Source organism: Panthera tigris, chromosome C2 (assembly GCF_018350195.1).
Source record: "Panthera tigris isolate Pti1 chromosome C2, P.tigris_Pti1_mat1.1, whole genome shotgun sequence".
NCBI lineage: Eukaryota > Metazoa > Chordata > Mammalia > Carnivora > Felidae > Panthera > Panthera tigris.
The window spans coordinates 66390171-66403400 of NC_056668.1; the positions used below are offsets into that span (position 1 = coordinate 66390171).

A 13230-nucleotide genomic window follows, 5' to 3' on the forward strand; every position below is an offset into this window, starting at 1 on the left:
AACTACCATACTTTGTCAGATTAACTCTATTGAGGGAATTTCCTTCACCTCCAGCTCTGGTCCTAGAAAAGTTCTTTTATCTCACTAGTCTTCACTTTTCTTTTCCATTTGTCTATGAAGCCCTATGTGAATAAAAAGAAGTGATTAGATAAATGTAAAATTTCTTTTAAAATTTTTGAGAATTATGTAATTTAAGGAATAAGGTAGGCTGCCTCAGTGTTGAAGGGCACGCAAAGATATTTCAGAATTGATTGTATCTGTATATATCCTTCATAGTACTTTTATTTACTAAATCAGATAAATGAATGCACATATTTGACTATTAGGTAAACAGTATGATAAGAACTGTAAATGTAATACAACTCGAATTCTGTTTGTTATCAGAAATTTGTGATTTGTTTGAACCAGGTAGATCCAGAAAGGGTAATTTGATGGGGTAATACTTAATGTGAGTTTGGGAAGATATTTAAGATTTTAATAGGAATAGGAGGAATAGAGTAAGTGAGCGAGGACTCAGTTTCTGAGGATGAACAACTAGCAAGATGAGGACTATAAGAGAGTGCTGGAGGTTTGAATCTTGTAATTATACCAGGAAATCCAGGTAAAAATGTCTAGCAGGTAGGAAGAACAGTCAAGAATGGAAACTAATGAAGAGGCAGTGTAAAAGTGGTATTTGAAGCTATAGAAGTAAACAGCTTCTGAGGAAGATTATGATAAACACAAAAGCAGAGGGAAGAAGGTTGATTATTGGTTATACTCTTAGCCTGCAAGCTAGAGTCTTTCAGCAATGGAGCAAATCATCAGCAAGAAAAAATGATTAAAATATTTAAAACCACGAATTTTGAGGCCCCTTTCTGAACTCACACAATAGAAATCAATGGCTCAGGGAGAAATTCCACAGGACAAAAGATTTTCTTTGGATGGACTTTTCTTGTAAATCTGACCTTGTTCCAAGAACACAATTTTATAGTAACATCCCACCACCTCAAATTCACTCCTTGGCATCTAAAATGTGAGAAGACACTTTAACATCCTAGTGATTAGAGTATATGCCACTCTTAAGCATGCATAATATTTTAAGAGGTTAATTTTTAAATATTTTATCCCATTCAAAACATATTATAAAGGCTTGCAGCATGTTTAATATTTTTACTGTAATTATAGGAACATATTTCCAGTTTAATGGATATCATTGAAGAAATTTCACTTAGCTTGTCAATTTTGTGGAATACTGTCCAGTACAGGAAGTGAGGTTATACTGAATTTGAACAATTGAGTTTATGTTTTATGTGTATTAGTTTTCAATTTGCTGACTAATAAATTACCACAACTGAGCAGTACTTACATATTATCTCACATTTTCTTTGTGTCAGGAATCTGGGTACAGTTTAGCTGGGTTCTTTGCTCAGGGTTTCCTGAGACTGCAGTCAAGGTGTTCGCTAGGGCTGCAGTTTCATCTGAGATTTAGAATCCTCATTCAGTCTCATGTAGTTGTTGGCAGAATTCATTTTCTTATAGTTTTAGAACTCATGGCAACTTGTTTTATTAAGGCTGGTGAGGGAGTGTCTCTCTAACCTCAGAGAGGGCACCAGTTATGTCAGCCCCATTAAGGATAATCTCTGTTAATTAACTCAAAGTCAACTAATTAGGGGCCTTAATTATGTCTGTAGTATCCTTTTAGCATTGCTATGTCATATAAAATAATCATGGGAGTGATACCCCATCTGACATAGAAGCCAGGCTATAGCATCTGGTGTAAAGCCTTACCCATTTTAAAAATGTTTTGGTTTGATGTAATTTTAGACTTACAGAATAATTGAAAAAAAAATACCATGAAGTGTTATATAGCTTTTAGCCAGATTTTCCAAATGTCAATGTATACTACATTTGTTTTTCCACCCTCCTCCCTCTCCTTCTTCTCCATATATTTATATATACTTACAGCATTTTGTAACCATTTCTGAGTTGCAGATATGATGCTCCTTTTGCATTACATGCCTCTAAAATACTTCACTGTATCTTTCCTACAAATAAGACATTCTTTTACATAGTCAAATTACAGTTATAAAAATCAGAAGATTAATACTGATGGCAATACAGCAATACCTGCTAACCTCCAGGTCTTACTCGGTTTTCACCAATTGTCCCAATAATATCTTTTATAATAAAAGAAAATTGAGAATTATTTATTGCATTTATCATCTTTTGGGTTTTCCTCAATTTGGAATTGTTTCTTAGTCTTTATTTCATTTAATTGATATTTTTGAAAACTCAGGCCAGTTATTTTGTGTAATCTTCAGTTTGGGTGTGACTGAAGTTTCTCATGATTAGGTTCAAATTATGCACTTTTGACAGAAACTCCCAGATTTTCAGAAATTTTCTTAAGGATCTTTTGTAGAATCAGAGCTTTTTATAGGAGAGTTCTTATCAGGGTCTAAAATGGAAAAAATATTCCCCCAAATAAAAATTCCTGAAAACAATTCACAAACCCAGAGTTTTTAAAAATTATAACTGATCCTTTTCTAATACAGGGCCACTCAGAAAAGATTCTTTCTAAAATAATTGCAGATTATTGGGCTTTCAATACTACTAGGTAGTAAATTACAAATGTTTCTCATCTTAAGGATTGTCTAAGAAATTTGTTGGGAGAAGAAAACCGTCTATGAATAACATCAACCTCTCATGTAGCAATCAAAGGGGGGAAATTGTGAAAAAGGATTAAGGGGTCTCCTTTAGGAGAGAATTAGGTTTAGTATTTCCATTGTAACCTTTTTGAGCCCCAATATTTTTATCAATAAATAAGGATAAAAATACTCACTTCATTGGACTTTTCTGAGGATCACATGAGACAATGCATACAAAGGACCTACAAATTCATTGGTATATAGTATATGTTCAATAAATGTTTATTTTTCTCTGGAGTCTCCCTTCAGCTAAACTATGATAAGAGTTCATGACATTGAATGCTTACTAGTTAAAATATAATTTATTTTGTCTGCTTGGATTCTATTTTAGTAGTTTAACAAATACACTGAAAGAGTTTAATAACATCTAAGAATTAAGTTCAAATTAGAAGATAACTATGCTTCAATATCTTGTAGTAACTCTGCAGATGCTGTATAAGCTAAAAACTTCAAAAGTGTTTGAAAAACAGAAGGTAGGAGAAGGAAAACCAACATGTGAAATTGTAGAGGAAGATCCATATGCCATTCAGATGATTTACTGGTGTCCAGAGAGCAGAATATTCTGTGTATCAGGAGTCTCTGCATATGTCATAATTTATAAATTCAGCAGACATGAAATTACAACAGAAATAGTGGTAAGTGATTTAAAATTTAATGTTCATAGCTAGAGTTATTAAAGCAATTATCATATATTTTGGCTAGTGCTTGATATGGTTTTAAGCCATCAAGACTGATGTATTTAGTCAGTAATCCAATTCATAGGATTTTAAATTATTCTTGTTACTTATATAACTTATTAAAAAATAGTTTGGCTTAAAATGATGAAAACAGTTCTGTACCAAAACCTTGTATTTTTAGATAGGATGTATTCTGTCTGTATAGAATTTATACAGACATTTGTAGCTTTATGCATAAATGTCAAATTAATGTGGGCTTTGTTGTATATCTTTATTAAAATTTTTTAGTTTGCCTTTTCTTGTCAATTTTTAATTTCTGTACAGCGACATTTTTATAGGATGGAAATAATTATGAGCTACCTTACCTAATCTTAATTTTAAACTAATCAAGTAATTTAATTGTTCTGATACTCTCGTGGGATAAATTAAATCTAAATTAAGGCATCTATAGATAATTGGCCATCCCTACTGAGTCCATTTTACCATTTTATCAGAAAATAAAGATTATCTACTAAACACCTGTATATAACTTTTTACCTCAACAGCTAAAATTAAGTATTGCCCTGTTAAAGTATATTAGTTAAAATCCCAGCCTTTGGAGTCAGATAAGTCTATGTTTTAATTCTAGCTGTACCAGCGAATAGCTATACGATGCTGAGGTCACAAAGATCCAGTAGTCAGTAGTAGAGTCTGAGTAAGACCCAGTTTCATCACTCATGTAATTTTCTGTGCAAATAAAATAGAAAAATGGAAAGTAGTAATAAACTACAAATGATAATGAAATTTCATAAGGTTCTTATAAGGATTATATAAAATCATTAGTATAGTGTCTAGGTATAGTTGACAATAATTGGTAATGGTTACTGTCACTAGAGGGTTTTTTAATTTTAAGATAATTATAACAGTCATTTTGATAATATTGCTATATTCACACCCCATAATGACATTTTATTAAGCAACTGTTTTCAGCCTCAAAGATCCTGATTTTTACATTGTAAAGCAAATGTTTGTTGTAAAATCGATTTTAATTAAAGCATAGAATGTAATCATAAAGTACTTAATTTTTAAACATTTTTAGATTTAAAAAAAAAGGTTTTGGATCATCTTTTATTCCAATACAGTTTATCAAATGTTTTTTAATTAAGCAAGCTAATGAAATTAAGAGCTGAGCTAATGAAACAAAAATTAGAATTTATTTTGGGAATGTTTTACTGAATTTGAAGGCAAAATTGAATGGTTTTTTTAAAACTAAAATCCTTGTACAAATAATTTGTGTGTTATGTATGTGTGTGTAAACACATCCAGTTTATTTTATTTACTGGAATAACTGACCAATTTCTCCTTTTACTATATATGGAGTTGTAATTTATACCTTTATCTTAGGAGTATTTTTTATGTAAAAACTGTATCTTCACTAGTAGGTATTTTTCTTATAATTCTGAAGAATTAAGAAATATTTTACATTTTTTGTGAGTGCCAGTGACTGTTCCATGTATTTAAATACAAATACTGAAATACCAGTATTTAAATCAATTTGGGATATCTCAACTTTACTATAAATTGAAATTGAACTTATTAATCTGAATAAAACAATAATTACAAAAAAGTTGTCAGGTAATTTAATGTGGTTACTTATTGTTATGACTTAGGTTAAATTAAAACTTGATTTTTTTAAGTCATTAGAGGTACGACTTCAGTATGATATTGAAGATATTACAACCCCAGAACCAGAAACAAGTCCTCCGTTTCCAGATCTCTCATCTCAGCTTCCTTCAAGGAGTCTTTCTGGAAGTACTAACACTGTGGCTAGTGAAGGAGGAACAAAGGACAGTATCCCATGCCTCAAGTAAGAGTTGCTACCAAATTTTAAAACAATTTTACATATTAATCATATACTACTTTGAAACTGTACAAAATAAAATTATTCTTCTCTTTTATTAAGTTGTTGTCATTGATCTACACTCAACCAAGGAGTGCTGTGGTCTTTTCTTTGAATATCTATGAAGAGGGCACAATATTTTTATCCTTTATTATGAAGGCATTTATGTTCTTCCCAGAAAGATCATAAAGAAAATATGGCTTTAATAGAATGGGAACACATATGGCAGGGAAGAAACTTGGCCAGCTGCTTGGTATCTCCCAATTCTAAAAGTCTTTTAGGGAATTTCTTCAGTTTTCTTGGAATAAAAAAAAAAAAACCCCAATCAACCAGACAAAAAACACTACAAGAATACTACTACAAGAACACTACTACAAGAATACTATGTTAGAAAAAAGGATTCCTCTCATGATTGCTATGATTTTGCTAAAATAATACTTTTTTTTTTTTACTTTTTAACTGATAAGAAGGTGAGATTTAAACAAAAAGTAGATGAGGGATTTACCTGAAATGTATCTCGTAGAAGAGTATTCCAGGCAGAAGGAATAGATAGAACAAAGGCTTAAAGTGCCTTGCATATGAAGAGGTCAGTGTAGCTAGGACAAGAAGAGCAAGCGGGGGTTGGGGGGGGGAATAGCAAGAGATGAAGTCAGATAAGTAATAGAGAGCCAATTATAGGCCACTGTAAGGCCATGGCTTTTATTCCTAATTAAACGGGGACTCATTACAGGGTTTTGAATAGAAAAGAGACATATCAGTTTTAAATTTTATTTTTCAAATTATTTTTTTACATACCATTTTATTTTTAATTTAAATTTTAGTTACTTAACATACAGTGCAATATTGGTTTCAGAAGAATTCAGTGATTCATCACTTACATTCAACATCCAGTGATTAAATTTTAAATTGATCACTTTGGTGGCTTTGTCGAAAATGGATCTTGGGATGGAAGGGAAAGGTAGAAGCTGGGAGACCAGTAAAGAGGCTATTAAATCTAAGCAGAGATGATGTTATGGGCTGACAGATTCAGCAAATAAAAATACAGGATACCCATTTAAATTTCAATTTCAAATAAACAATAAACATTTTTTAATATCAGTATATTCCAGACACTGCATGGGACATATGTACAGTAAACAAAATAAACAAAACAAAACATAAAACCTATTTATTGTTTATTTGAAATTCAGATTTAAATGGGTGTCTTGTATTTTTATTTGTCAACTGTAACTAGGATGGTCACAATAGAGAATTAAAAAATGGTCAGATTCTGGGTATATTTTGAAGGTAACATCAACAGAATTTGATGATTGATTGATGTGAGGTACAAGAGAAGGATATTAGCATGACTTTTTTTTTTTAACTGAATAACTGGAAAGATACAAGTTGCTATAAACTAGAATAGATAAGGCTGCAGGTCAAGCAAATTTAGAAGGAATGAGCAGGAATTTGGGTTTTGGATATGTTCAACTCTTAATTTGGGTGGTAGATGAAGTCATTCATATTGTTATGCATTTATAACTTAATATATGTAACAAATATTTCATAAATATTTAAAAACCTTTGTTAAAAAAAAGTAAATAATAAGAATAATTTAAAATACCACCCTCAAAAATTAAGAAAAGGAAGGGATAATGGCCATTTGAAGTTGTGGACTTGACTGGTTAAAAAGCTATTTAAAAAACTAAGCAATTTTAAATAATTTGGTATATTCTGAGAAAGCTAGAAGACACTGTCCACCTGTGTACTTCCCTCAATGTGTGGTATTGTATATTTCTGTAGAAAGATGCTATGTAAATTCTGAAGAGAAGCATGGGCATACTTATTTAAACTGTATGTGATAGAACTACTTTTTTCTCTTTTTTAGTGTTAAGACACGACCAGTGAGGATGCCTCCAGGGTACCAAGCAGAACTTGTTATTCAGTTGGTGTGGGTGGATGGTGAGCCTCCCCAACAGATTACAAGTCTTGCTGTAAGCTCAGCATATGGAATGTAAGTAGCTAAACATTCTAATTTGTATTATTTAATATGTTTGATATAGTGAGATGTTTCTTTTAAAATACTTAAGTCCTAAAAATGGAAAGAAGGCTTTACCTAGATTTTTACTTGATTGAAAATGGTATACGAAAAATAATAACTTATATACAAACTATGATTATTTGTTCTTGCTTGAAGTCAGACTTGTGCTAGCATTTCCACTTTTAATGTTTGGATGTTGTTAGGATGTTATTACACATTCTTTTTTGTTTTTCTATTTTCTATCCTTTTTCTCCTTGTGTTTCAGTTTGGATGCTTTCTTCTGACTTGTCTTTTTGAATTCACTAATTCTCTCTTCAGTTGTTTATAATCTTATGGTAGATCCAGCCATGGAGTTCAATTTTAGTCATTTTGTTTTTCAGTTCTATACCTTTCATTTGATTCTTTTTAAAGCTTCTTGTTATCTTCCTAAATTATCACTCTTGTCCTTCATTTCCTTGAACATGTTGAATACAGTTCCCTCAATATGTGTTTGATAACTCCCTATCTCTATCTAGTTGATTTGTCTTGGATTTTGGTCATATTGTCCTCATGTAATCTAGATTTGCTTTTTGGTGTTCTTTCTGTTTTTATGGAACATATAAATTTATATACCATCATATATATACTTATATATTTATAAATAAACATTATAGAGATAATTTCAGGTTCTAAATGATGTTATCATCCTCCAAAAAGTATTCACATTTCCCCTAATAGGCTAAACTAAGAGACAATAGAAGGCTTAGAACAACATAATCCAGTCAGGCATTCTTTGAAAGTTGGATTATATTATACCCTTTAAAAGCTAATATAATTTTAATTATTCTTTATTTCTAGATTTAGCCCTCCATAGAAGTTGTGCCAAATTATACCCCCTCAAAAATGTTTAAGAATACGTGATCTTGCACTACCTTTCTAACAATAGTGTAAACTTTTTATTCCCTGTCATTCTGTTGATAGGAAGTATGTAATTGTGTTAGTAGACTTTTCTCATATCTTAAGTGAAATGGAACATGTTTTCCTGTACTATGACATTTCTGTTTATATTCTGTCCATTTTTCTACAGAGTTGTTAGTATTTCTCTTATAGATTTGTGAAAACTATTTACATAGTAGGGAAGTTAGCTTTCTATCTGATGTAATTTGCTAGTATTTTCCCTGTTTTTGTTTACTTTATGAAATTGTTTACGATGGTTTTTTCCATGAATAAATTTTTAAAAATTGTTAAAGTAATTCTATTTTTTCTTTTATGTCTCTGGATTTTGTGTCATACTTACAAAAGCTTCCCTCACTTCAAGATTAAACATTATTACATTCTATTTTAATATATTTCTTAAATATATCTAAGTATTTAATCTATCTAGGATTAATTTAGATATAAATGGGGAATGAAATGGGGATTAAACTCTAGTTCTTTCCTGATGACTAAGAGTTGTACCAATACCACTTCCTGAATACTATATCTTTCCCTCCAAATTTGGAATCAATCATTTATCAAATAATACATGAAAAATATATATTTGGTTCTACTTCCATTCTTCCCAGTCTGCCCCTAAGCTAAGTTTGATGAGCTCAAAGAAAACTTTTTGAAGGCATCTGAAAGGAAGACTGCCTAAAAGAAAAAGAAAAATTTTATCTTGTGTTCCTGGAATTTTTGCAGTGTGGAGGTTCTATGTGAACATACATAAGGGGAACCTTTTCTTGACTGAAAAATTGTTTGGTAGATAAACTGGCAGGAACTCCCTTGAATGAAGGAAAGAGAGGAAGGAAGTGTGGGACAGTCAATAATCCCATTATCTGATATGACAAGAATATATGTTTGTCCTCTAAACCAAGTAGTTATGGCAGATGACTGAGCTCAAGCCATTTTCATGGTTCTATACTCAAGAGATTGACCTATAAAGGCAAGGAATACCAAAATTAAGAGGGTATGAAGGTATATCACCAAGTTCAGGAGCTGAAGATTGTTAGAATAAGTCAGAGAGCATATTTTCCATGTAAAGTAACTGTGGGGGTAACAGTCACTATAGAGCCTCTGAAGAACTGACACTTGTAAGAGAAAGACAGCTTGGACACCTTGCTCGTAGACAGTTTCAACTGCCAAAAATTTCGAGCTCAAGTGGCTACTTCTGTAAATCCCAGCAAAATTTTAGGAAATAAGTAATACCGGTACTATATAAAAACTTTCTGAGAAAGCTGAGAAAGAAAAAGTCATATTCATCTCTTTATGGGACAATATAACTTGATGCCAAAACTTGAAAAGACCATTACAAAAAGCAGAACATGAGCATAGGTGCAAAAATCCCAGCCAAAATATAAATAAATCTGTCAATAAAATAATCACATATTAGAAACATGTTTAGTTTATACCAAGAATGCAAGTCTTGTTTAACATTTGAAATGAATTCATGTATCGCTTCTCGGCCTTTTGGCTAAGATCAAGTGAAATGAATTCATGTAATTCATCACATTAACAGGATAAAATAGAAAACTATAAAAGTAAGCCATGGGATGCAAAAAGCAAAAACATTTAGTAAAATGTATCTTCTATTCATGAGTTAAAAAGAAACCATTAACTAAACCAAGAAGGAGATTTCCTTAATCTGATACATGGCAGCAAATATCATTCATACTTTACAGTAAAATGTTGAAAGCTTTACATCTGATATGAAAACAAAACAAGGATGACCGCTATCACTACCTCTATTCCCATTGTACTGAAGGACCTAGCCAGAGCAATACATAAAGGAAAATAAATCAAAGTTACATAGATTACAAAAGAAGGAAATGGAAAGAAATGATTATGTATGTACAACATTTAAATACTTTGCAGATAAATTATTAGATTGGAAGATTAGTAGATACAAAGTCGATGTAAAAATAAATGACATTTCCAGGGGTGCCTGGGTGGCTTACTTTGTTAAGCCTCTGACTCTTGATTTTTGGCTCAGGGCATGATCTCACAGTCGTGAGATCAAGATCCACCCCACATACGGCTCCACGCTGGGCATGACAGCCTGTTTAATACTCTCTCCCTCTCTCTCTCTCTGCTCCTCTCCACTCACACATGCGCGTGTGCTCTCTCTCAAAATAAATAAATAAACAAACAAGCATTTCCATATACTGAAAAAATAGAAACTAAAGTTGTATAAAGATTCCACTTACAATAAAATAAAGTATCTAGGAAAACACTTAATAAAAGATTATCAAGACCTCTACCAACACGCATGCGCGCGCGGCACACACACACACACACACACACACACACACACACACACACACAAAGACCTCTACACAGAAAACTGTAAAAAGAGAAATTAACAAACCTATATCATGGAGTGGAAAATTCAATAATAGTGTAAAGATGTCAGGTTTTCACAAAATGATCTATTGATTTACCATAATACCAATATAAATTTTAGCATATTTTTTCCCTTGAAGTTTAAAACTGGTTCTAAAATGTATAGAGAAATGCAAAGGACCACAATTAACTAAGACAATACTAAAGAGAAATAGATTTAGAAGACTTGTTCTATGGAAAAGCAAGAGTTATTAAAGTTATGTTAGTCATGACAGTGTTCTATTGGCACAGGAGAAATAGACAAATAGACCAACTCGCAGAAGAGTGAAGAAAGAGATCCAAGCATATATAACCAAATTGGTTCTGCAGAGCAATAGAGGAAATGACAGGTTTTCCCCCAATAAATACTACAAAGCCAATTAAAAAATATAGAGAGAAAAAATCTGACTGTTCTTTCCCACTGTATACGAAGATTCTAGAAGGTATTATAGGAGAATATCTTCATTACACTTGTGTTAAGAAAATATTTCTTCAGTGGGGCACCTGGGTGACTTAGTTAAGCGCCAACTTAGGCTCAGGTCATGATCTCATAGTTCATGAGTTGGAGCCCTGCATCAGGCTGTGTGCTGACAGCTCAGAGCCTGGAGCCTGCTTTGGATCCTGTGTCTTCCTCTCTCTCTGCCCTTCCCCTGCTGGCGCTCTGCCTCTCTCTCTCTCTCAAAAATAAACATTAAAAATTTCTTTAAAAATATTTCTTCAACATGCTAAAAAATTATTAATCATAAAGAAAAACATTAAGAACTTCTTGGAAAAAAAGGCACCATTAGAGTAAAATGGTAGGGCAAGGAAGAGATATTTAGATTGTGTCTGACACTGGACTCATTCATATGCAGAGTGTAAAAAGAGTCTCATGAGTCCTCAATAATAAAAAGACAAATAATAGAAAAAAATGTGCAGGAAATTTGATCAAATATGTCACAAAGGAAGATATGTAAATGACAAACATATTTTCATATACATATGAGAAAGTACACAACCCCATTAGTAATGTTGGTAATATTTGCAAAGATATTGGGTATAGGAACTCTCATACATTGCTGCAAAGAGGGTAAACTGTTGAATCTACTTTATAAAATGTTAGCATTATGTACTCCATTTTAGCATACTTATGTTAGCCCACCCTATAATCCAAAAGTTTCATTTCTAGGTATATAACCTAATGAAAAGCAAACACATATCTATCTTTTGATAAACATCTATCAAAAACAAGCAAAACTGCTTTTTTGGTGTAGGAAGTCCGATTTTGGAAGAGGAAAGAGTAGCAATAATTGTCAGGAACATGAATCAGCTGCTGGTAACATACTATTTCTTGACATAGTGGTGGTTATGTGGGATTGTTCACTTTTTGATAATCCATTGAAGTGTACAATTATGTACACTTATATTTATAAATGTTATATATGAATAAAAGTAAAATATAGAGTTTTGAAAATACTTGAGTAATTTAATTTCTAGAAATTTATCCCACAAATATACTCCACGTTTTAGTGCAAAGTAACTTATGAAGGATAGTCATTGTTGTATTGTTAATAGCAAAAGACTGGAAGCAATCTAATTGTCCATTAACAAAATTATAGGGGAATAAATTAGATTACATACAAATATTGGGAGTCATTTAAAAATTTTACATCCTATGAATTTACATAGAATTAGCAAAATATCTAATAAAGTTATAAAAATCAAGGTACAGCATATTACTTATATACTATGCAACATTGTCTTTCTATAATATGCTATAAACATCCACAATACAGTTTTTAAATTCCTACAAATTGATAAGAAAAAATAACCCAGTTAAAAATAAACTATATAAACAGGCAATTCACAGAAGAAATACAAATGGCAATAAACATGAAAGGATTTATAACTTCACTAGTAACAAGTAAAAAAATTGAAACAAGAGCAATTTTTATCCATTATATGAGAAAATTTTTAAAGATTGCTAACATCTTCATTAAGAATATGAGGAAATGGATTCTTTTTATATACCTTATTTTTTTTAAAAATAAAACTAAGGGGTACCTGGGTGGTTCAGTGGGTTAAACATCAGACTCTTGGTTTCTGCTCAGGTCATGATCTCACGGTTCTTGGGTTTGAGCCCTGCATCAGGCTCCACACTGACATTACACAGCCCTCTTGGGATTCTCTCTCTCCCTCTTGCTCTCTGCCCTTCTGATACTCATGCTCTCTCTCTGAAATAAATGAATAAACTTTAAAAATAAATAAAATAAAACTAAGCGTATCTTTTGACTCTGAAATTCTAGGCTTAGTGAAATATTTACAATTTCTGAAGGCTTTCACTTATGCACCGTTAGTAGAAGCATGTTCCTTGCATCATTCCATATAATAGCAAAATATCTGGAACCTATATAAATCTACATAAATAGGAAGATGCTCTCTTAAAAAACATGTTACTTTTGTACCTAAGAATACAATGCAACAGTTAAAGAACACAGACAATGAAATATATCTTAGACATGTTTTAGTGAAAATAATAAAGTTATAGAACAAGTATAAGCTTGTTAAAACATAGAAAAAGGGCAAGAAGAATATAAAAACTGTTAATGGCAGTCATTTTTGAAAAGGAGATTGGCAAACAGTAGACCAAGT

General features: G+C 31.8%; 1 protein-coding gene across 6 annotated transcripts in view; it reads left to right on the forward strand.

Moving 5' to 3' along the window:
- The window catches only part of STXBP5L (syntaxin binding protein 5L), a 379743-nt gene that overhangs the window by 259290 nt on the left and 107223 nt on the right, over positions 1-13230 (forward strand). For all 6 annotated transcript variants that reach the window (XM_042999139.1, XM_042999138.1, XM_042999140.1 and 3 more), the window contains exons 16-18: positions 3102-3319; positions 5038-5207; positions 7108-7233. In XM_042999139.1, coding sequence (XP_042855073.1) covers positions 3102-3319; positions 5038-5207; positions 7108-7233 — 514 coding nt within the window. The remainder of the gene's footprint in view (positions 1-3101; positions 3320-5037; positions 5208-7107; positions 7234-13230) is intronic.